We start from the raw sequence: 23,566 nt of genomic DNA on the forward strand, positions 1-23,566 counted from the left end.
GGGAGGCGGGCGGGGCGGGGCGTGGCCGCGCCTGCGCGCGGCGCTGCGGCGGGGAGCGGCCATGGCGGCGCTGGCGGTGCTGGGGCGCGCGGCGGGCGGGGCGCGGCGCTGGCGGGCGCTGGCGGTGCCGCGGCGCGGCGGCGCGGGGCTGGCTGTGGACGACACGGTGAACGGGCTGAGCGCCGAGCAGCGCCAGGTACGGCCCGGCCCGGCGGGCCGCGGGGGTGTGACGGGGCGGGCGGGCGCCCATTGGCCGCGGCCGGGCGGGGCCGGCCAATCCCCGCGCGTGCGGCGGGGGCGCGGCCCGCGGGAGCGAGCGACCCGGTCCGGTCCGGCCCGCCAGGCTCCGGCGCGGAAGAGCGCGCTGCGGGAGCGGACCGCCCCTGCGGCCTCGCTGGGCCTGCTGGATCGGCGAGAATCGTCAGAAACGTGATCCTCCAAGGGACGCCGTGGCGGAACGCTCACGTCGCATCCTCCCAAAAGAAGTGTCGCAGCTCTCCCAGCTTGTACAGCCCAATGGGGCGCTTGAAGATTTAGGATGGTTCTTAGAGCTCGTTGCGGGTTGCCTGCAAGGGGCAACGCGTCTCTGTTTTGGTGACCAGTGACAGGAACCCAGGGAAAGGCAACAGCTGGGTCGGGGGAGGTTTAGGCTGGGTATTGGGAAAAGGCTCCTCCTCCAGAAGGTGGTTGGGCACTGGAACAGCTCCCCAGGGAACGGTCACAGCACCAAGGCTGCCAGAGCAGCATTTGGACAACGCTCTCAGGCACGGGGTGAGATAGTTGGGGATAGCAGGGCTGGGAGTTGGACTTGTTACCGAAAACCTCTGAAAACGCTGGGAAAAGTAAGGCTCTAACACTGTCGTTAGTGTTTGTGTAGCTGACAAATTTCTGACCTTCACACCAAACCAAGACACAAAACTTTTTCACTTACACTTTTTTAGCAAACAAAGAAATTATTGGTTCTAAGTCGCATCATTCTCTTTATTAATTAGTATTCTGTCCTCTATTGGTTATTGATTTCTCGCTCTTCATGCTAATCTGGCCCACTTTCTTTAGTCCTTTTATCATTTTTTCTTAAATGGAGAGTTTCCAATTTTCTAAGCTTCGGTCTCCTCTGTGTCTTCTGGTTACTCCAACATGTCTTTGAAGGGCCATAAATTGAAGATCCCAGGTGTCCAATCTTCAGCTCCCTCAGGCTTTGTTTATTGGAGCTTCTCAGGATTAGTTTTAGCAAATTTAAGGTTTCAGTGATTTAATGATCAAAGTATCAATAAGTGTCTGTGGAAAAGAAACTTAACTAGTGCTGACTACAAGCAGGCATGCTTCCAATTTAAAACAGGTAATGAAAAATTGGGAGTTAAGTCATTTCCAACAGACTGATGATCCTTGTGGGTCCCTTCTAGCTTGGAATGTTCTGTGATTCTATGACCCTTAGCTTTGCTGTGTTTTTCTGTGTGCAACAGCAGCCAAGCGCTGACCATTCCAGATGCGTTCCCTTCTGCCCCAGCTCTTGGACTGAAGGGCAGTGTCTTCCGAGGGCTGCTCCACACAGGCTCCTGTCAGTGAAACACTGGAGCTACAGCCTCACTTTCCAGATAATTCTGATAGTGCGGGCATATAGATCTGCAAAATAAACTTACTTGTTCTTCTTTCTTGCTACAGAATTATTCCTTGTCACGTGTGTGTCAATGTTTATGGTCTTACCAGCTTGAGCTGATGTTTATTTGTACTTCTATATTCAGCAGATGTAAAAGAAGGTGTAAAATATTCCTCTTGTTCCTATATGTCTGGTGGAAAATCTAAAAAAAAAAAAAAATCAGAAATAATCTTCAGGAGTATTAGTGAAACTGTGAATAAAAAGCAATACAACTGTTAGAAACTGGCTTAGGGTATCAGGGCTGCCTTGAGTCCATGAGTCCATCCTGAATCTCTAATTGATTAAGATTTTATTATCGTTGTTGTTGTTGTTGTTTTAAGCTTGTTTTAATTTATTTTAAGCTTTTTGTTGAAGTATAATGCAGTCAGCTTTGTCACGGTGGCAAGATATCTAATGTCTTTTGGGGATCTTTTTTAAGTTTCTAAATCTAGCAGTGGGGAGAAAGCTTGTTTGGGAGTACTGGAATCCAGGGTCTATGTGACTGGAAATTTAACATAGCTTCTCAAGTGTAAAAAAGAGGATGCTTAGGTTTTGGGGCTCAGAGAAAGGCAGAGGAGTGTGGGCATATTCAGGTATGTTGCTCCTGCCCCTTATACAGGTTCTGGTTTAACAGCTCAGGATTTAAGTCTTTAAAATTGTTGCTTCACCAGAATTAATGTGTGGGAATAAAGAATCAAAAAGGGGGGAAAAAATGGATTATTAAACTCTGCCATAAGATCCAGACCAAGTTTTTAAATCTTCCTGTTAAAAACATCTAAGATACTATATATATTTTGTTAGTATGCATATAGGCTTCTGTAACATACATGTATGTAAGTGTTCAGAGTTTACAATTAAGAAAAATATTTTGGATTTTTAACACTTGCATCAATGAACATTCCTGGCTCTATCAAATTTTCACAATGTAGAAGGTAGTAAGGTAGATAATGTAGTTCCAGTTTAACACACAATTAGTGTAATTTTAATTAATATCTCTGCTTATTACAGGCATCTGCACATAATTAAATGATGCTGTAAGCAGCTACTGGATGGGTTTAGCACATTATAAACTCAGTTCATCAACTTCCAAGGTTCCCTGCTCAAAAATATGCCTGAAACCCCAGTGCAGGCAGGAGTTCAGGAACATTCTCTCATGTCAGGTTACAACTGAGGTTAAATGCTGAGAGGGACTAAAGTACATCAGCTCCTTTTTAAAAGACTAAAGAAATGCCCCTTTTATGTGGTATTTCAGCCAGTAACCTGATCCATGGGTTTCCTTATGGTCTTGTGCTTCTGGGTTTGGGTTGCTGGAGTGGCCTGGTGAGGGAATGCTGGCAGGATCCAGGGGAAGAAGACAACTATACATCACTGAGATGTAACGGATGTGTTTTTCCTCCCCTCTTTTCTCAGCTTAGACAGACCATGACAAAGTTCTGCCAAGAGCATTTGGCTCCAAAGGCCCAACAGATTGACCAGGAAAACGAATTCAAAGGCATGCGGGCAAGTATTTCATGTGTGGTTCTGAAAGCCTTTCGGGCTTTGATCTCTGCATTAGTCCAGACAATCCCAAGCCACACCACAGGAACATGTGCATTAACTTTTCAAACTTAAAAGCCACAGAGAAAACCTTTTTTTGATTTCCTGTTTTCCAACTTTTAGCAACCTGGGGCAGAACCCAGCTATAATAGTCATAATAAAGATTGATAATTGTCTCGTTTGGATTCTTATCATGAGATTTCTGCCTGTCTGTTCTGGCTCCTTCCCCAACATGTGCTTTGTATACTCCTGGCTCAATCCCTTTCTTGGACATGAATTTCCTCTCAGGTTTGCTGTGAAAATATTGTGTGCAAATGTTGAAATGTGGAGTTTGACTGTTGAGCTGAAACTTGCTTTTCTAATAAACCCAACAAATTCTGTGCCATGGGGTGCTTTGATTGATGGTAATGAGAGATCTGACTATTGTTTTTTATCAACTCCACAAGACTCAAAAAGCTCTAAACATCTGCTAGGATTTCCCAGAGTTCTGATGTTGACATTTCCAGGGATGTATGTGCAGCTTTGAAGTGAAGTGTATAAATTTAGCCTGGCATTCCAGATGTCATCCAGAGCTATTGTATGATACTTTTTGAAGTCTCTGGAGATATTTCCCGATAATTATTGATGGACACCGAGGCCACATGAGGAGCACTCACCTATGTGTCCACCACACAGCAGAGGAAAGGAGTTCCACAAGAAACAGGATGCATGTGGGCCTCCCTGGTGACATTCTTTGCCACTGCATTTTGTCATGGCTGTAACATTCCCATTTTTTTAATCTCCCCCAAGGAGGCTTCCTTGGCTTTAATTGCCAGGTCCTGTTTTACTGGAAGAGTTTCAAAGTGCCAGCTCATAGCAATGCTTTATATTTCCAGGGTTTTGGTAATGGATTAACACAGAAGTTTTCCTTAGAGTGGGCAAAGAGTTAAATCTTAGGAGGTGTCCTTACAGAATTAAATTTAGGCATGTGAACTTTCACTGAATTCCACAAACTCCTCCCATGTGTAGCATAACTGGAGTCCTTAAATCTGTGTGGTTTTTCAGTTCCGAGGATGGAGCTGCAGTGCAGGAGGAACAGGTATTATCCCTCATTCTCATGATATCTCACAGATAAACGGATATGTCCAGTGAACTACCTGGGGAAACTTGTTATGCTGATGCCCAGACTGCCAGTTTGGGCTGACTACTTGTTCTGTGTTTCTAGGACTTCTGGAAGAAACTTGGAGAATTGGGAGTTCTGGGGATCACAGCCCCTGGTAAGTCTCTTCCGATCTTTTACCTTCCGATGGGTGATTCCTCAAACGAGAGACTACTTAAACTCTCACTTTCCAGTTCACAACAGCCTTGTCTGTGATGTGGCATCCATTTTGTCCTATCTTTGTGTTTTAAAAAACTTTCCCAACTGTTCTTCTTCTCTAACTTTGAATCCTTTTTCTTTGTTAGACAAAATGCCTTTCAGAATTTAAAAGCACTACTCTGAAATGGTTTCTCCAGATGTAACACATGTAGCTGAAACGTATTTGTGCCTTTCTAATATGAAGCAAGTTTTGAAGAAGGAGAGCTAGAGATAAAAGTATCCCAGAACAAACATCCATCTGTAATGGGAGAAGTCAAAGGGTCTAAAATAATGCCTTGAAAAGCTGTGATAACTAATGGGGAGCTGACCACAGCCAACCAGTCAGAAAAAAAATCAGGGGAAATCTTATTCAGCCTTGCGCAGGTTAGTGAAAAGTGTTGTAATGAGTGTTACAGATGAGTGTGATTGTGCTGAATGCACCAAGGCAGGGTAATGAGGAGAAGCCCTTAGTGGAGAAAAGCGGCTGATGGGGCCTTTCTTTCCCTATGGAAAAATCTGTTTTCTAGATGTGGCTGTGCAAAGGCTCTGCAGAATCCAGCTGAATAGCAATGCATCAGAATAATGCCTCTGCCTCGCTTTCAGTGCTGAAGGATTCTGCATTTCTGCTTTCTCTCCTCTTCCCCATTTACTGCTGCTCCTGTTTTTCCTCACTCTTACCTTCTTTCTTCTTTGATGTTGTGCCTGAGGCTTACAGCAGTTTCCCACACTATAAATAAGCCATCCCCTCATGAGCCCTGTCCTTCTTGATTTCCTCAAAGGTTTACCTCTCAAACCCTCCTACACCCAGGATTTTTCCCTTTAATTTGGATTGAGGAGTTGTGTGTTTCTTTATTGACATTGGTTTTGTTGGAGGAGACTGGGATTTAGGATGTGAAGATTGTGTGGAATCTTAGGAGGGTGTACACAATTAAATGGCATGTTTGGGCACCGGTGCCTCAAGTCTGTTAAGGGAACATTTTGAATAACAGTGGTGTTTGTTTTCTTCCTAGAACTAAGATAACCACGGTGTTCGTAATTTTCCATTTATTTTATAAAGTGCAAAGTGAAGAAATGTAAATATGTAGTTTCCATGGAATGATAATATAGGCATATCATATACAAAGAGTAGCTTTGAAAGGGCAGCATCATTCGAAATCACTCTATGGTTTGTGTTATATGAGGAGGTGTCTGGCAGGATCATTTTCCTGTTCCTCTTGCAGTGCAAAGCAGTCCTGGATTTGTGCTGCTCACAGTTACCTCACCTTTCTTGAGGCAAAAGCACCAAACCCAGACATTATATAGGAATTAATAAAAAGCCCTCTTGTTTTGGCATACATGAGAAATTGTTAAGTCCATCTTTTGGGATACTGATAGCAAACCCTTAAACTTGGGTTTGTGGTAAAGAGGGGAGATTTTAGAGGCTAAGGGGCCCTGCAGATAAAGGCAGGAGTCAAAATGCGGGACATTGCAGAAAAGACCACATGTGATGCCAATGGCTGTGGTGTTAATTTGAGGAATTTGGGACAGCAGCCCCTGGAGCTGTGCCCTTTGGTCACTCTGAGCATACACAGAGATTTTCTCTTACCCTTGTTGCTTTTGCTTGCAGCTTCCACACTGATGATGAGTAAGTGCTCCCAGTTTATCTCCCCAGCTGCTTCTCGACGTTCATGTCCTGTTGTAGTGCAGTACAACCTCTTAGCAGTACAACCACTTGCTTCCTACCTGGAGAACAAAGCTTTTAGGTTGGGAGGTGACTGTATTTGTGTGTATATAAATGTGTTTAGAGGTACATGTGTATATACTTACTTAGGCTGTTGGCTCCTCAAGGCTGTTATGCATTTCTCAGCCTTCTCTTTTTACCTGCCTTCTCTCTCTGATCTACTGTGTGACTGTAATCTTTACTATTAGTTTTAGGCTCAACTCCACGTGCCTAGCTAGGCTCCCAGTGCTGCTCTGTCTTCCTTCATCCTCTCTTGAAATCTACATGCTTGTCACTGATGAATTACATTTATGGATCATTCTCCTTCTCAGACACTCATCAAAATTCTGGTGTCCTGCACATTTGTGGGCTTAAAAAAGTTCTTAGTGCCACATTTTTGTGCAGTTTGAGAATTCCTTATTTGTTTAGGGGCAAATTTATGTGGATTTTTCAAACCTTGCCTGTGTTCCTTTGTTCTTACCTTAAGGAGGTTGCAACTTGGTGATTTAATCTTTGTGATAATACTAAAGTTGATTAGAAGGAGCCATTATTGTGCAATGTCAGTGGCACGTTCAAGATGTGTCCTTGTGCATCTTCTACATACAACGTTCTACAAGTCAATTACAGATTATGCTGAAGACAAAATATCCCTGTGGCTTTAAAATGAGAAAAGTGAAATTGAGAGAGGATGGGGAAAGCCAGAAGTGCTCAGCTCAGAGCTGGCAACAGTCAAACCCAGAAGCATTCTCAGTGTCTTGGATCTCACTGGATACTGAGCCCAGCCCCGGGATCGTGTGCGTGTGGTGGGTAACATGAGCTTTTTCCTCTCTTCCCAGTGGAATACGGTGGATCTGCCCTGGGATACCTGGACCATGTGCTGGTGATGGAGGAGATCTCCCGTGCGTCAGCGTCCGTGGGGCTCAGTTACGGGGCCCACTCCAACCTGTGCATCAACCAGCTCGTGCGCAACGGCAACGAGGCCCAGAAGCAGAAGTACCTGCCCAAGGTATGTGGCTGGAGGAGGGGCAACACTGGAAGGTATTTAGGTTCTGGCTGCAAGGATGACATCTTAAACATCAGCAGATTTTGGTGACCAAACCTTAGGAAGTACTGAACTTGCTAAATTGCCCTTCCTTAGCCTGTCAATTTTTGTCCTATTAATCCCTATTGACCTCATCCCATGCCCAGGTCCTTGTCTGCAGGCAGCATAGCCCAGCTCTGTGGAGCTGTGTTACTAAGGGAGGCTTTGAGGTGAAACTGGAGCTTGTTTTTTTAAATTCCCAAATAATTTCGAGATCTCTGAATGAAAGTCACTCCTTTCTTATTTTATATTCTTCATTTCTCACTCGCCCAAATGCTTGCTTTGGCTGTTAATTAACTACAGGTGAAACTTCATCATCACTTGGGGCATTGATGTTGTAACTCAGAAGTGCGTTAATTAGATTTCAGTTTTTAAATGCATGTAAAAACAATGAGCACATTGAATCCCAGCTACTGAGATTATCAGTGAAATTATCAGCACAAGAAACTTGATTTAAAGGACGTGCAAAGTGCAGTATCACTTCCTCAAAGCACTATGCAGCCTGCAAATGTGTAACCCCAAATTGTCCTCCTTCCTCAGGTGTATTTTCATGCTTCATTCTCTGCCTTTCAATGAGATGTGAAGTCACTTCAGCTCTGACTTGTTTTGGCTCCTGACAGAGCACTTAAAGGTGCTTAACTGGATTTGAACACTTGATGGGGACTTCTGTAGCAATGCACTGATGGACTGAATTGGTTGAACATATCTTAAGCATTGAGTCTGCTTTTTTATAAAAAAAGTAGAGGTCAAAAGGAGGAGAAGAAAGTACACAGGGAGGAAAAAATAAGGCAAGGAGAAAAGGGTGGGATGAAATAACAGTGAAGTGGAAGCACCAGCTCTGCCAGAGCCTGGTGTGAGCAGGCACAGGAAGAGGGTCCATCTGCTGTTGTGGGGTGAGTGTGGGGGGACTGGGCTATGAGAACATTGCAGAGAACTTTCCCTTCCCTTTTCACCCCCTCGTTGGCCATTTGTGTTCACTGGCTCTTGTTTGTGTAAAAGAGCAATAGAAAGCCCAGGCAGGAGCTGGGGACAGGCATATGGCTGCCTGCATGGCTCCTTGGCACCTTTCTCATGTGTTGTGCAAGCAGGGCTGTGCTTGTCTAGCTTAGACAGAGCTGAGTCACCCTTTCTCATCCCACCAGGATTTGGTTCTGTTCCCTCGGCACAGGGCAAGGGAGCTCCTTGCTTGGGCTGTGCTGGGAACAGCAGCTATCCTTTGAGTTCTTGCAGAGAACAAAAACTGCAGAGGTTCAGTGCAGGAAAACAGGCAGGGGGGAGCTAAAGAGCAAACACAATGCTGCTGATCTTCATCTTTTGCTAATACTGTGTTTTCTTCCAGCTAATTAGCGGGGAGCACATCGGAGCCTTAGCCATGAGCGAGCCAAATTCTGGCTCTGACGTTGTGTCCATGAAGCTGAAAGCAGACAAGAAAGGTAAACTCTGTTCCATGCTGCCCAGGGAGGTGCTGGAGGCCCCATCCCTGCAGGTGTTCAAAGAACATTTGGCCATGGCACTCAGTGCTCTGGTCTGGTTCACGAGGTGGTGGTGGGCCAGAGGTTGGACTTGACAATCTTGGAGATATTTTCCAAACTAAGTGACTCTGGGAAGCCTGTTAGGGAGTTAATGGAGTGGTAATACAGTGTTGCTGTCATGAGCTAACAGATTTCATCTCTTGGCTTCCAGGAGACTACTTTGTTTTGAATGGGAACAAATTCTGGATCACCAACGGGCCGGACGCAGATGTTCTCATCGTCTACGCTAAAACCGACATGACCACTGTCCCAGCCTCCCGAGGCATAACCGCCTTCATCGTGGAGAAGGTAGGTTTACTGATTCCCACAGGGTTTTAAAGCAGAATCCTTTATCCTAACTGCCTCATTTGGAAGTCAGCTGGTTTTCCTTCCATAATTGCCAGCCTCTTCCTCAAAGACAAACTACATTTCTGACTTTCAGTCAGGAAAGGAACCTTTAATAAAATAAAATCTGAGATCAGTAAACCTTCTGATGGGCATAACTTCATTACTATGAATAGTTCAGTTACTGGCACAGCTTCCAACCCTTGCTGTAGGAGAGCCTGTGTTGGCAGCTGTCCAAGTAACTTATTTGTTTGCTGTTTATGTGCATTAGAAAATGAGTGCATAGGGTTCATATGTGTGTGTTTCTCTGTCCATTTGTTTTCTCTGCACTTGCACTTAGACCTGGTCTTTCTGAGGTCACTTTATCTCCCTCCTGGCACCCTACACATGTTCCTGTGGTCAGGGGAATTTCACAGATCTCATGATTTTCTTTAGCCTGTCGGAACTGAGATGTGAAATGCATTTTTACTGCCTTGACTTTGCAGGGAATGCCAGGTTTCAGGACAGCCCAGAAGCTGGATAAGCTGGGAATGAGAGGGTCTAATACCTGTGAATTGATCTTTGAAGACTGCAAGGTCCCCGGTGAGTTGAGTTCAAATCATGGTGGTTTCCTGTCTTCTTGATCAGATAAATTGGATCACTAATTACACACATGTTCAGCCTGTGACCTGGAGGGCTTTGCAGATGCTTATCTGCTCTCTGGCAGCCTCTGAGGGAGCTGGTGGAACTGGAAAAGTGCAATCTGCTGGATTGTAGGGAGGGAACACATCACTTGTCAGGTTGCTGCTCTTTCACCCTCATGGACCTAATTCTTAACCACTGCTTCTCCAGAGCTCTGCTGAGGCTTCCCAAGAAACTTGTTTCCATTAGAGCTGTTGTCTTGTATGGAGGTGAGCTACGTTGCTCTGAAGGTTTTTTCACTGCAGGCATTGCAACAGGCTTTTGTAACATTTCTCAGTTCTTTTGGGGTCAGGGCCTGAAAATGGACATCCTTTCTCCATTGGTTAATACAGCAGAGGCCTCTGTAATAGCAATATTTCTTATTCCAGTGGCAATTTTTATTGATAGTAAAATTCTAGTTTTTCTAGAACAAATGGAGAAGATGTTTTATCCAGAATCATAAAAATCCTAATTGCACATTTGCAGTGCAAGGAGCTCTCCTGCTCCCCATATACACCTTCAAAAGCTGAAGTGGAAAAGTTTCAGTGAAGTCTGACATTTCTAAGTGTGTTGGATCCCTCCACCCTGAAATCATGAAGGCCAGTGCCCCAGTGCTCTGATCATGTCCCAGGAATCATCCACAGGTAGCAGCATGTTCTCGTGGAAAGAGGATGATGACGTGGAGAAGCACATCACTGCAGTGTTGGAAGTTAATGCACTTGGCACTGTGGCCATTAATGCTCCTTCTGATCTTTGGCTTTGGAAGCTGAAGCAGTTTTTTCCAGGAAATGGTTCAGGCTGTTCAGATATTTTTCATAGAACACCAGGATGGTTTGGGCTGGAAGGAACCTTGAGGTCATCCAGTCCCACCCCCTGCCATGGGCAGGGACACCTTCCACTGGCCCTTGTTTCTACTCTCCCCAGTGAATACAGGCCCTCAGCAGCTTGTCTGAGTTTTACAGATAAATAAATCACATTTCCTTTGCTCTTTGCAGCTGAAAATGTCTTGGGGGCACTGAGCAAAGGAGTCTACGTTCTGATGAGTGGATTGGACCTGGAGAGGCTCGTGCTGTCCGGGGGCCCCCTGGGGTAAGGGTTTGTCATCTTTTATAGGTTGTAAGGCCAGAAGGATCCTTGGTGATGGCCAAGCCTGGTGGGGATCCCTTGGGGCCTGCAACTCTTGGTAGGGTGGATCCTGGATGGAGAACTGGGTTACTGGGGCAGCAGAAGAGGAGAGGCTGGGTCAGAGGTAGGAAGGAAGCAAGCAAGATGCAAGGTGTGGCTGCTGGGTGTCCCAGTCAAAACCAGCACAAAACTCCAGCACCAGCACAGCTGCTCAACTGGATTCTGCTGGAAGTGCTCAGGGCCCTCTCAGCAGCCACAGCTCACTCAAATGTGCTCTGCCTCATCCTTGAGCTCTCAGCTCCTCATGCAGTGGTTTTCCAATTTGAAAGCATCTCTGTGGACCCCCCTGCAAGGAGCAAGGGATGAGAGAAGCAATGCCAGAAATAATGTTTGCAACTCTGCCTGCCAGTGTCCACTGACCCTTCAGAGCAGGCTTTGGAAATGATCAGTCTTGATAAAAAAATTTCCAGAGATATAAATCTGCTTCAGTCCTCAGTTGCTGGCTTGTGTATCCCTATGTTATTATTCAGGGAATAACCAGCTCATTTGTCTTATCAATTCCTTAGAATCTAACACTCTGTCCAGAGACTCACAAACTGGTTTATTCTTCATTTATTCAATCCTTAAGCTCCCCAGTAATTATCGGCACCCCACAGTCCTTTTGTCCTCCCGAGTGGTCTCTCTGGGCTAATCCTCTTGTGGAAAGACCAACTTCCACAAAGCAGCAGGAGGATTTTTTTCCCCTCCTTGTTCTTACCTGTGCTTTTTTTTTTTATGATATTGGCTGGTACTCCTTGAGCTGAGGGGCTCTGGAGATAAGAGGCAGCACAGATTGTCCTGGCTGTGGTTGTGAGAAAGCTCTTCAATTCTCAGTTCCCTGAATTAAAAGGACAGAGCTTCCCACAGGATGTCCTAAAAGAGCACTGGGGAGAAATATGGGACCTTTGGATTTTATTCTTGGCCTTGTTTGAGTGGAGCTGTAGGAAGACAGCAGGATATCACTTTAGCTATGAGAACCTTTTTGCCTTGGGTTACGCTTCCAAAGTTAAATCATTATTAAGTAATAGTTCTGCTGTTTCACTTTTCCTTCTGCTCTTCTTAGGCTCATGCAAGCTGTTCTTGACCATGCAATTCCATACCTGCATGTCAGAGAAGCATTTGGACAGAAAATTGGTCACTTCCAGGTGAGGCAGAAAAGGAATTGGGAATTTTTGTCCTCTTTTCTCTTTAAAACTGAAAAGACTGAGAGCTTTGTTGTGGCGGGGCCTTTGCATGGAGAAGGTGCTGGGGCTGCATGATGTTAAAATGATCACCTGGGCTTGTGGAAGGTTCCTGCTCATGGCAAGGGGATGGAACTGGATGAACTTTAAGGTCCCTTTCAACTCAACAAATCCTAGGTGTGGTGAGAAGGTGAAAAGACTTCTGAGCCTGCTGCTCCCCTGAGGTCGCTGTTGGTGGGTGAAGGACTGTGGCTGATGTTTAGGGGTCTGTGAATTAACAGAATCTGCAGCTGCCTCCTGTCTGCTGGGTCCGTGGCTCCTCCCCTATCTAGTTTTTCTGAGGTATTTTGGGGAGCAGGTGGCCCTGCTCACTCGTATTAATTAATGTCCCTTGTCTTTGGGCCGTGCAGCTCATGCAGGGCAAGATGGCAGATATGTACACGCGGCTCATGGCCTCCCGGCAGTACGTCTACAACGTGGCCAAAGCCTGTGACCAGGGCCACTTCAACCCCAAGGTGAGCTCGACTCCTACCTGGGCTGTGTGTCCTGGGGCAATTCCTCCAGTCCCAGAGCCTCAGCTGGGGGGAGTCTCTGTACAATGAGTCCCCATAGCCCAAAGGGTCTTTTTTTCACACCTAAAGTACCTTTTTTCACTCACAAATTAAAATCAAGCCTCCTTCTACAAGGCAAGAGATTTAGCAGCATCAGTAGGTGTTTATTGGAAGCCCAGACAGAAGTCCTGGCTGTTGTAAGGGCTGTAGCAGTTGTTACAGGTGTTGTCACCCCCACCTCTGTTAGAGGAGGATGTTAAATGTTTAATAATGGGAACACAGCTCTGCATCCCAAATCACGTTGGTCTCCCGGGGGATCGATGGGCCTTTGTGAGAGAGCCAGCTTCTCTGGTGCACTTCTTATTTTTATCCTTCTTCTGTCTTCACGTGGCCTTTACAGACCTGCTGTGAGTGTTCTATAATAACAGGGACACTGCTGGAGCTCCCTGTCCCTGTGCTTTGTGATCAAGTAGTTCTAGGTTTTTAGCAGGTGTCTGTAGAGAGATGGCAGCGTGAGGGCAGCACAGGGACTGGAGACAGGCAGGTGACACCTTTCCTGACTGTCCCATTGTGACTGTCCCGTAGGACTGCGCCGGAGTGATCCTGTACTCAGCAGAGTGTGCAACACAGGTGGCCCTGGATGGGATCCAGTGCCTGGGTGAGTCACTGATGGCTGGACAGAGCCAAGCACAGAGCAAGAGCATTTCCCTCTGTCTCTGTTCTCTGCCGTCCCACCCTCAGCCCTGAAATCAGGGTGTGACTTGTGGCTATTTTTGTGTGGCAGGTGGGAACGGTTACATCAATGACTACCCCATGGGGCGCTTCCTGCGCGACGCCAAGCTCTATGAGATCGGGGCAGGCACCAGCGAGGTGCGCAGGCTCGTCATCGGCAGGGCCTTCAACGCCATCTTCAAGTAACGCCACCAGTGCAGAGGCAGCACCGTGACCACCACGAGGCCTTGACCACGAGGCTGGAGCGCACAACTCGGCTTCTTCCTGCCTGCCATTCCAGCATCATCACTTGTGGAGTCCCCTCTGCCTGCTTTGGGAACAGATGCTGCTGGACTGGGCTTGGACAAAATGAATCAGAGGGTATATGGAAGGAGAAGTGTTTTTTCTCTTTTGTGATCATCCTGAGTCATGGTGTTCATGTTGATTCTCAGCTTTGCAAGGCAGAGGTTCATCCCCCCACCAGGCAGGCTGGCAGAGGATGTGCAGCCACTCCTACACACAGAAAGTCAACCCAAACCCACCAAAATGAGCAATGAGGGAACAACTTTGTTCTTTCCAAAAAGCCCTGAGTGCCATTAAACAGTTAGAATTTAGCATATTGCCATTGGAAGGTGAAGCCTCCTGCTGTGACCTTCCAATGGGATTTAATACCTTCCATTATAGGAACTTGACACCAACCACATTGTGGGGTTACAATCATAAGCGTTTAAAATCATTTGCGCACAAGCAGCGTTTTAGGTGCTGAATCCTAAAACCTCTTTAAATCCTGTGCATGTTTCTTTGCAGAATGTCTTTCCTATACTGGCTGCTTCTGGAGTTATTTGGGTGCAGACCTGAGTCCTTGCTGTGCTGTCTGACTGCTCCCACCAGATCATTCTCTCAGGGTTGTCACCATCCATCACTCTGGGGACAGTTAACACATCAGAGCTGTGTTGTGACATCCGTGAATGAAGCAGGCAGAAGGGAACTGACTTCTTTGGGGTTTGGTTCCCTCTGAAGGTTGTTGTTTTGGCCAAGCCTGTCCTCACACTCCAACTCCAGGCAGCTGAGCAATGTGTTTGTGAGTGATCTCAGTGCATCTTATATCCAGAAAATCGGGGCTTAACCAGCTTTTTAAAGGAAATTGCACAGCACCCTGCCAGCCTTTAAGTGTGAATCACCAGTTGAAATGGGCTGCTGGAAATGTGATTGAGCAGTTAATTAAACAGTTGCCGTGTTGGCAGTTTTTTCTCAGCAGTTTTAGCAAAACTCACCTTCAACTGTGTGTATTTTTTTGGTTGTAGTTGACTCCTGTCTATACCAGGTGACAGTAGACTAACACAAAATTTTAAAATGCCACAGATTGAAGACAGTTCACTTTCCTTAATTGCCAGGTAGGTCCCCAAGAGTTTATAAAAGTCACAAAGAGCCAGAAAGAGCTTCTGAAGTCCTAGTGGTAGCACCTTCCTCTAAAGCTTCATATTTATTCAGCCTCAGTGGGTGGCTGTCACTCAGGAAGTGTCCCAGGGTTTAATTTTCAGCCTAAGTCTCTGGATAGAGGGTGGACAGAGGTGCTTTGTCAGGAATATTTTGTTGAGCTGCATCTGGACATGCTGTGGAACTGAACCTTGAGGTGCACTTCATACGGGAAATACTCGGTGCATTGCTGTCCATGGAGGTAAGAATTTAGTTATGTGACCTGACATTGATGTTTTATCACAAAAAGATTCCTGGATCCATTCCTGCCAGAGGAATTTTCTAAGGAGTGTCAGAGCCATGACAGGATGGTGTGAGATTCAGATTGTTAAAAATAGGTTTTATAAGGTGGAAGGAACCCAGAGATTTTTAAATCTGTCCTTCAGCACTGGAGAGGTCTGGATTTAATACACATAATAAATAACACCTTCACTTTCCAGGCTGATCAGCACCTTGGATTTGAAGGTAAAATGAATCGATATCTAACAAATCTTGGGACAGGGGCAGGGACAGATTCATAAATCCTCAGCAGGGTTGTGTTATTCAAATCTCACTCTCTTCCACAGCAGCTGCCTTGGGAAAAGGGATGGGAGAGCTTTTCTGCAGAAATGAGGGTTACTCTTTATACTATACTAATGAATTTAGCTTTTGCTGTGGCCTGTGCTCTTGGGGGGGCCCCAGCAGAGGGGAGGTGCAGGCTCTGGTACCCACCAAAGCACATCCAGGCTGGCAGCAGCAACAGCTATGGTGTTGCTTTCCTTGCCTATCCCTCTGTCTTCCCAAGCACAGCTTTTCCCCATAATTCTCATTTCAAAGAAATACATTTACAGCGATCATGTGGGCTGTGCTTTAGCTCCTCTGGAGAGCAGCAGAGCCAACAGGGAAAACACAGGGGGCTCTGCCACTGGATATGATCCGAATGGTTTCTGCTGTGGATATGTGATGGAAATTGCCCTGGCCTGACAGCATTTGGCTGGTGGCAGGGCTGGATGTGCTGCATCTTTCCTGCTTTTCAAGATCCTTGCCCTTTTTGCAGCTGGCTGGCCACTGAGCAGAGAAGGCATGGAGAACAGTGGAGGGAATTATTCATGAAGGTATGCAGTGGGCTGACCCTGGCTGGGTGCCAGGCACCCACCGAAGCCTCTCTATCACTGCCCTCCACAGCTGGACAGGGAGAGAAAATACAACAAAGGTTCATGGGTTGAAATAAGGACTGGGAGAGATCCCTCACCCCGAAACTGTCAGGCAAAACTGGCTCGAATTTGATATGTTAATTGAAATTATTACTAACAAAATCAGAGCAGGATAATGAGGTAACATCTTCCCCCCCACCCAACCCTCCTTCCCTGCTCTAACTCCCTCACAGCAGCGCAGGGAGACGGAAATGGTGGTTACAGTCAGTTCATCACAAGTTGTTTCTGCTGTTGCTTAGGGAGAGGAGCCCTTCCCGTGCTCCAGCATGGGGTCCCTCCCACAGGAGACATCTCTCCATGAACTTCTTACAACCTGCTGCATTGTCCTTCAGACTCAGCCTGCTCCAAGGTGGATCCCCCCTAGGTTCACAAGTCCTGCCAGGAAACCTGCTTCAGTGTGGGCTCTTCTCTCCATGGGTCTGCAGGTCCCTGGACAGGCCTGGGCTTCCTACAGGCTCGCAGATTCCTCTCAGGCATCTCCCTGGTCCTCCACAGGCTGCAGGTGGATCTCTGCACACCCATGGGCTGCGGGGGGATAAACTCTTGCACCATCCTCTGTACCACAGGCTGTAGAGGAATCTCAGCTCCCACCTGGAGCACCTCCTGCCCCTCCTTCACTGACCACACCACACCTTGCTGTCTGCAGGGCTGTTCCTCTCACATATTCTCACCCTACTCTTGTCTGGACCCAATCCTATCTGCCTAATAAGTTTGGTTTTTTTTCTTCTTAAGTATGTTATTCCAGAGGTTCACCACCATTCCTGATAGGCTTTGTCTTGGCCAGTAGGATGTCCATCTTGGAGCTGCCTGGAATGGGCTCTGATGGATGTGGGGAAACCTCCTGGCAGCTTCTCACTGAAGCCACCCCTGTAGCCCTCTGGGTACCAAAACCTGGCCCTGCAAACCCATGTTACAAGGTAACAGAGTTTATTTCAGCAGTGTGGGATTCAGAATGAGGTTAAATCAGTGACAGGAAGAGATGGCATAGCCTCAAGGTGTACTGGGGAAGTTCAGGTAAGTAGGATATTAAGAAGAATTTCTTTACAGAAAGAGTGGACAGGCACTGAAAGGGGATGTCCAGGAAGGTGAAGGTGATGGAGTTCCCATCCCTGGAGGTGTCCAGGGAATGACTGGATGTGGCACTCCGTGCTTTGGGCTGGGTGACAAGGTGGGGGTCAGGCACAGGTTGGACTCGGTAATCAGCTTGCGGTAGAAAATCTGGGCTCACACTGAGCTGGGACACTGCCAGTGTTTGATCCAGAAACTCGAGGGACAAGTGGAAGATACAGGGTGGAAGATGGGGTTGGATATCTCCAGTGTTCTGCCTCATGCTTCTCAGGGCAGAAGGGACCACGGCTCCTTCCAGTTTCGGACAGAGTTTGAGTTTAAACAGAGGCTGTGTTTGTGAGGCTGCCTACAGCATGGGAGAACTGTTTGCTTTATGAACACACCAGGGATACAGAGTTAAAATCTGTTCATGAGGTGAAACTGCTGCAGAGGGCCTGTGGGGCCAGCTGGGCTTACAGCCCATTTGCCCAGGGAGCCACGGCCCCGTCACGGGGCTGGACTGTGGTTAAAGCAAATCTTTCCTTGTCAAGCAAGGTCAAACCACACCAAGAGGTGCAGGATGTGGGAGAGGAACTCATGCTTGCACAGCACCTCAGGCAAGGCAGTGGCTCTCCCCAATCCTCCACAGGGACCTGGCTGTGGTGGTTTAGCGCCCCAAAAAGATGTCCTGAGTTCCGCTGGGGCTGCCAGATGGGATTTCCAGCCTACTGCATTGCTGTGGGACCACTGGCTCCCTCTCAGCAGCTCCCTGGAGAGCCCCTCTGTCCCCTGCTCTGTCCCACTGCCTGGCCCTCCTGCTTTCAGGGCAGTGGGGAGCTCGAGCACGAGTGTGCTCGTGTGTATGTGGGACAGAGGATGTGGTTTCTTGCCTGTGGAGCTGGTCCAGGAGCGGAAGGGAGGGTTTGGTAACCTGTGGGAAGGATGGTGTTTCCCTGCCGTGCAGGGCTTTGAGCAATTTCAGTACAGGGTGACACATAACGAAAGTGTCATCGCATCCAGATTTCACTGTACAGAGATGTACTGAAGCCAAGCCCTACGGTGATGCTCCATCCCTGTTCACGAGCCTCCCTCCAGCTTCCCTCCTGCAGCCCAGCACGATGTGTTATTCAAAATCCCTGTGTGTTTAGGATCCCGCTCGCCTCAGCCTCCCCGGGGTTCCGGGCAGCGCTCGCTGCAGTTCAACGCCGCCTCCGGAGCAGGGACCTGCTGCATTGTCACCTCCGTGTTGCTCATCTGGGTGATGAGTCGGTTTCTTTCCCAGGCTGGAGCGAGAGCCCACGGAGCCACGTGTGTCGGCTGTCACGGATGCAGGCAGAGAGGACGCGATTCCTGCGTCCCGGCCGCTCTGTCCCCGCATCCCGGCCGCTCTGTCCCCGCATCCTGGCCGCTCTATCCTGCATCCTGGCTGTTCTGTCCTGCATCCCGGCCGCTCTGTCCCTGTGTCCCGGCCGCTCTGTCCCTGCACCCTGGCCGCTCTATCCCTGCATCCTGCCGCTCTGTCCCTGCGTCCTGGCCGGCAGCTGCCCGCTCCTCCCGCACAGCTGTGCCGGCCACGCTCCCTTCGCAGCGAGGCACCCGCTCCTCCCAGCCACGGCCCCGCAGGAAGATTAGAAAGAGATTTCTTTTCAATCTATACAAGAATTCACAACTGTGAAGGGGAGACAAAAACATTCTTGAGCCGAGGGCACAATATTGTGCGAGGGAGGCCCGGGGGGCTGCGGGATTACTGTAGCGCAGCCCAGGGTCGCCCCGCTTGCACCTGCTGTTTGCTGAAAGGCTGATGCTGAGCAACAAGCAGCTGATGCTGAGGCCCAGTTGTCAGCCTGAATGGGGGAAAAAAAGGCTGGAGCAGCGTGCAGGCCAAAGGGAAATGGCAGGCGGCCCAGTGCCAGCGGGAGGAGGGAGCCGGCAGTGGGGGAGACGGCAGCCGGCTCCCCCTTGGCACGTGGAGCTCCGGGCAGACCCGGAGGTGTGGGTCTGCCTGAGGATCTGTCATTCCAAAGGCATCCAGGAGAAAGGGGATGATCCTGAACCTCGGAAGAGGCTGAAGAGTTTCAGAGCACGAGCTCTCCCCAAACCAGCCTGCTGTCTCCAGCGCTGAGCTGCCACAATGGGCAGGAGAGGATGTCCCCACCAAACCTGAGACTGAAGTAGCACTGCCTGCAGGGCACCCTGCCCTTGGCCACTGCTGTTCCTCAAGCAGGAGGAAAGGTATTTTTCAGGGAGAATTTCTTCATGGAAAGGGTTGTCCAGCATTGTAATGGGCTGCCCATGGAAGTGGTGGAGTCACCATCCCTGTAGATGTTCAAGGAACAACTGGACCTGGCACTCAGTGCTCTGGTCTGGTTGACAAGGTGGGGCTTGGTCACTGGTTGAACTGGATGGTCTTGGACATCTTTTCCAGCCTAAATAATTCTGGGATTCTCTGATCCTGCTGTTTCTGCTCACAGTCCCTGCTCCAGTAGGGACAATGACAGATAGATGTGCCCTGCAGCACGAGGATCAGAGTGGCACTTGGATCTCTCAGGATTGTCACCCAGGGGTGCTGAGGCACCTTGATCTCTCTGGGCTCTACAATGAGCACTGAATTACCCTGCTCAGCTCATCCATGGAACATCTCTTCTGTCCCCAGCACTGTCCACATAGGACAAGGCAGAGAGAGAATAGGGAGCTTCTGAAGGGTGTCTCAGTGGGCTGAGGGGCTCGGCACAAGCACAGCCCCCTCCTGTGTGGGGCTGTCTGGTGGCAGAGCTGGGACTGGCCAGAGGAGGATTTTCAAACCCTCTGCTGCAGCTGCCTCCCAGAAGAGAGGGCAGGAGTGAGTGTATTTTCCTGCAGCTGTTGGTGAGATGAAAATAATCCACATGCCCTGGGTATCTGCAGGGTGAAGGGGGCTGTACTGGATCGATGCTCCCCCCATGAGCCAACCTGTGCCAGGGGCATTAGAAACAGCCTGTGTCTTTCTCTGTGTGTTGTTGCAGAGCTTGGAGCTTCTCCGGAGGGACAAGCCTAGTGCTGGTCTGAAGGAAAGCAAAGGGTGGAAGCTGCCTGGTCAGTGCAATGCAGAGGAGAAAAGCAAATGGTTATTTTTTCAGCCCAGCAGGGTCCCGACTCTGATTTAGCACCTGGGTACTCCGGCTGGCATGAGGAGAGGGAGCTGCAGAGAGGGGATGGCCTGGCCCCATCCCTGCCAACCAGACATGCTCAGGAAATCCCCAGGGGTGATTTGGTTTTGTATGGGCATAGCTGAAGCCTCCATGCAGCTCCCCTAGGCCCCATTTCCCCAAGGAACTGGTGTTGTGTCAGTGCTAAACACGCTCACCTGGGGCTGGTGTTCCCAAGAGCCAGCATTTCCAACACGGCTCTGCAGAGTTCCCTCTTGGGACCATGATGGTGTGTGGAATCCAAGGCTGGTAAGGTCTTTCCTGGATCTTTATGGGGACCATCTCCTTCTCTGGGGCCAGCCCTGGCTCTCACTTCCCTGCTGAGATGGGATGTCACTCCCTTTGCAAGGATCACCGTGTCCACTATATCCCTGGGACTTGGTACTGGTTTCTGTGTCACAGCACACAGGAGCACCCACCCTCCTGTATAATTACTCAGCATGTCTTGGAAAACTGGAAGTCTTCCTGCAGCTTCCATAGGCTGCTTTTGTTCTTAGAAAACCTCCTTCACCTCTATTTTCTCCATGGCAGCATCTCCCAGGAGCCGTAGGCAGGATCGAGCCCTTTTTGCCTGGTATCCTTTCCAGGCAAGTCAGAATCTCAGCACCCCTGAGTGCCCCAAAACTGCTGCTGGCAGCAGACTGGGTCTCCCTTCCTCTGCCACCAGTCCCGGGTCCAGCTGGAGCTAGCTGAACATCCTCAGAGGCAGGAATCCTTTGCCTCTTGCTTTTTGCTTGATTTGCCTCTGCTCCAAAACCAGGGTGCACCTGGAGAGAGGCTGTGCTCTGGCATGGAACTCACGCCAGGAAGCCACCAAGAGCCACAAACAGGCAGAGATGATTGAAAATCCAACGTGTTCCAGCAGGGTTGGTTTGAGCTGGAAAAAAATCCGGTTTTGGTGAAATGCAAAAAATGTTGCAAGTTCAGGCAGGTCCCACCCCTGGGCTGTGATTTGTGAGGGCAGGGGTGGCACTGAACCCCCAAAACGCAGGTCCTTGGAAGGGCACAGAGCAGAACCAGCCACAGCATCCCTTGGGAGGAGAGGGCTCACGGATTAGCAAGATCTTGGGATTCTAAGGAATCCTTCCCTCTGTGGCAGCTATGGGTTTGCCAGGGGAATTTATTTACCCCTGCCAGGTGAGCATCTTCCCCACTGGAAAGACTGGGCCATGCTAAGGGGTTAAGTAACTTGCCCAAGGTTGCTACAGTTGTCTGTAGCAGAGAAGAGCAAAAGTCCTGTGGGTTCCTGAGTCATCATCATTTTTGACCCATCTCATGATTAAAAAATGCAGTTTGGTGCTTCTGGGTCTGAATTTGGTGTCCACCCATCAATGATTATTACACACTTTTCTGTGGGTGTTTAAATGTTTAAAAACATTTAAAACATGTTATAAAGGCTCAGGAAATTCCCTCCCAGAGCCCCAGGATAACCCAAACAAGCTCATTTCAACTACAAGTGGACCAAGACCAAAATCAGCCTCATTTTCCTCTCCCTGCCTGATATTGAGGTGGGATAAAGAGGTAGAAAAGCCACAGAACATGCCAAAAAGGAAAGGCTGAGCACAGTCCGCACAGAGGCAAGTCACTTCTGCTCAGACCAGTGTCTTTAATTGCTGCATCTCTTCTGCCTGTGCCCAAGGAGCTGATCCCAGGTGACTCCAACGGACAATGTCATTTAAATCAATTATCTCCCTATTTGGAGCCATCCATCCTCTCCCTCCTTCATCATACAGCCACAAGCCCCATAATTTATTCATCCTCGGCTGCACTTAAACATCTGCTCCCCTGCCATTTGAGTTTGGCAGAGCATTAGCTTTAAAATTTCATGAAACATAGTGCAGGTGGGAAAATCAGAAATTAAGGATTATAATCACGGCAAAGCCGGGTTGATGAGCTGGCTCCAGCTCAGGACAAGAGACGTCAGAAAAACTCCTGGGGATTTAATGCCCCTCAGGTGTTCAAATCACATTTTTATTCCCTTTTCCCAAAGGCTGGGGGGATTTATACATCACCACTGCTCTTAGGCGGATGTTAAAGTGCAGGGAGCATCTTGTGCTCATTGCTCCTTGAGTTTTGTTGCTCCACTGTTGCTGCCACAAATTTTTTTTCTGGCCAGGGGGTTGTTTTTGAAGGGTGATGTGTCCCCTGAAAGGTGCCCAGACATCTTTGCCCACCAAATTGGGATTATCAGGATTTAATGATATCCTCCACCGTGGCTCTGCTTGTGGGAAGAAAGAACCATGCTAGAGCTGTGCCACAGTTCTCTCTCCAGCCCTAGGGACAGGCCACAAAGCAGGGATAAGGTGCTGGAGCAATGCTGGTTTTAAGAAAAAATCAGAAATCCATGTGTCCCAATCCCTGCTTTCACCACAGAGCCACAACCCTCTAAAACACTTTGGTTATCCGCAGCGGTTCCCTGTGTTTATAGCTAATGAAGAGAGCTTTGGAAAGAAAATATTTGCTTTAGCAATTCCTCTTTCATCTATTAACCCAGTTTCCATCGTCACGCAGAGCTGGGTCGGAGGGATAGAGGAGCAGGAGGGAGGGCAGGGGGCTGGCTGGGGAGGTTAGAGGGAATTGAGAGACCTCAGTGCCTCTGGATCTGGCGCTGACGATGCCGAAGAGCTTCAGGATCCAGCAATTTCTGAGCCATCAGACATCCTGTCCCACAGAGGAGATCAACTCCTACTCCCCTTCCCAAGTGCTAAGAGAAAGACCAAGGGGATTATTTAGTGCTCAGCTGTGCTTTGATGCCTGGGAAGCTTCTGGAGTACAGGAGGTTTTAGATCTATTGAAGTACCTGGCAGATAACCAGGTGATAAAAAAGCCAGCGTGGGTTTGTCACGCAGAGATCACATCAAACCCTTGAATTCCCCTCTTTGCTGAGGAAACTGGATGTGTGGATGAAGGAGCTGAAATGAGACATATCCTGACTTTAGGAAGGCTTTAGGCCTCATGTGACATTTTGGGAAGGAAAAAAGGCTGTTTGGGCTGGACACAGACCCACTGTGCTGCACAGCTTGCTGGAAAATTCTCTCCCAAAGGCATGGCCAAGCTCCAGCCTTGGGCTTCCCTCTGTACCAGCCTCCTGTTTGGTCCCCTGTGTTCAATCTCCCTGGATCAAGGGTGTTGTTTTAAAGAGAGGAAGCGGTCAGCTCTCCAAATCCAGTCCCTGTGCAGCAGGAAGGATTTGCCTGGACCAACCCTCAGTGCTGGGTGAGGAGGCACCAGTCTGGGCAGTCCAGGGCTGCACA

At 48.5% G+C, this 23,566-nt stretch overlaps 1 protein-coding gene across 1 annotated transcript; it reads left to right on the forward strand.

The window, feature by feature from the left end:
* The first annotated feature begins 37 nt into the window (after positions 1–37).
* On the forward strand, positions 38–14,684 carry IVD (isovaleryl-CoA dehydrogenase). Its single transcript, XM_058848223.1, has 12 exons — positions 38–196; positions 3,047–3,136; positions 4,377–4,428; positions 7,044–7,213; positions 8,628–8,721; positions 8,972–9,108; positions 9,630–9,726; positions 10,800–10,893; positions 12,032–12,113; positions 12,560–12,664; positions 13,286–13,358; positions 13,485–14,684. Exons 1-12 carry the CDS (start codon positions 62–64, stop codon positions 13,616–13,618), a joined length of 1,263 nt encoding a protein of 420 aa, XP_058704206.1. The 5' UTR covers positions 38–61; the 3' UTR covers positions 13,619–14,684.
* Positions 14,685–23,566: the final 8,882 nt, after the last annotated feature.

The sequence above is a fragment of the Poecile atricapillus genome, chromosome 1 (genome assembly GCF_030490865.1).
Source record: "Poecile atricapillus isolate bPoeAtr1 chromosome 1, bPoeAtr1.hap1, whole genome shotgun sequence".
NCBI classification, from domain to species: Eukaryota; Metazoa; Chordata; class Aves; order Passeriformes; family Paridae; genus Poecile; species Poecile atricapillus.

What these genes read in the sequence shown, in the direction of transcription:
- IVD (XM_058848223.1), top strand. Translation starts at nt 62, where the DNA reads ATGGCGGCGCTGGCGGTGCTGGGGCGCGCGGCGGGCGGGGCGCGGCGC. An exon ending in AGCAGAAGTACCTGCCCAAG is followed by an intron (nt 7,214 to 8,627) that starts GTATGTGGCTGG and finishes GTTTTCTTCCAG; the next exon opens with CTAATTAGCGGGGAGCACAT. An exon ending in AGGGCCACTTCAACCCCAAG is followed by an intron (nt 12,665 to 13,285) that starts GTGAGCTCGACT and finishes ACTGTCCCGTAG; the next exon opens with GACTGCGCCGGAGTGATCCT.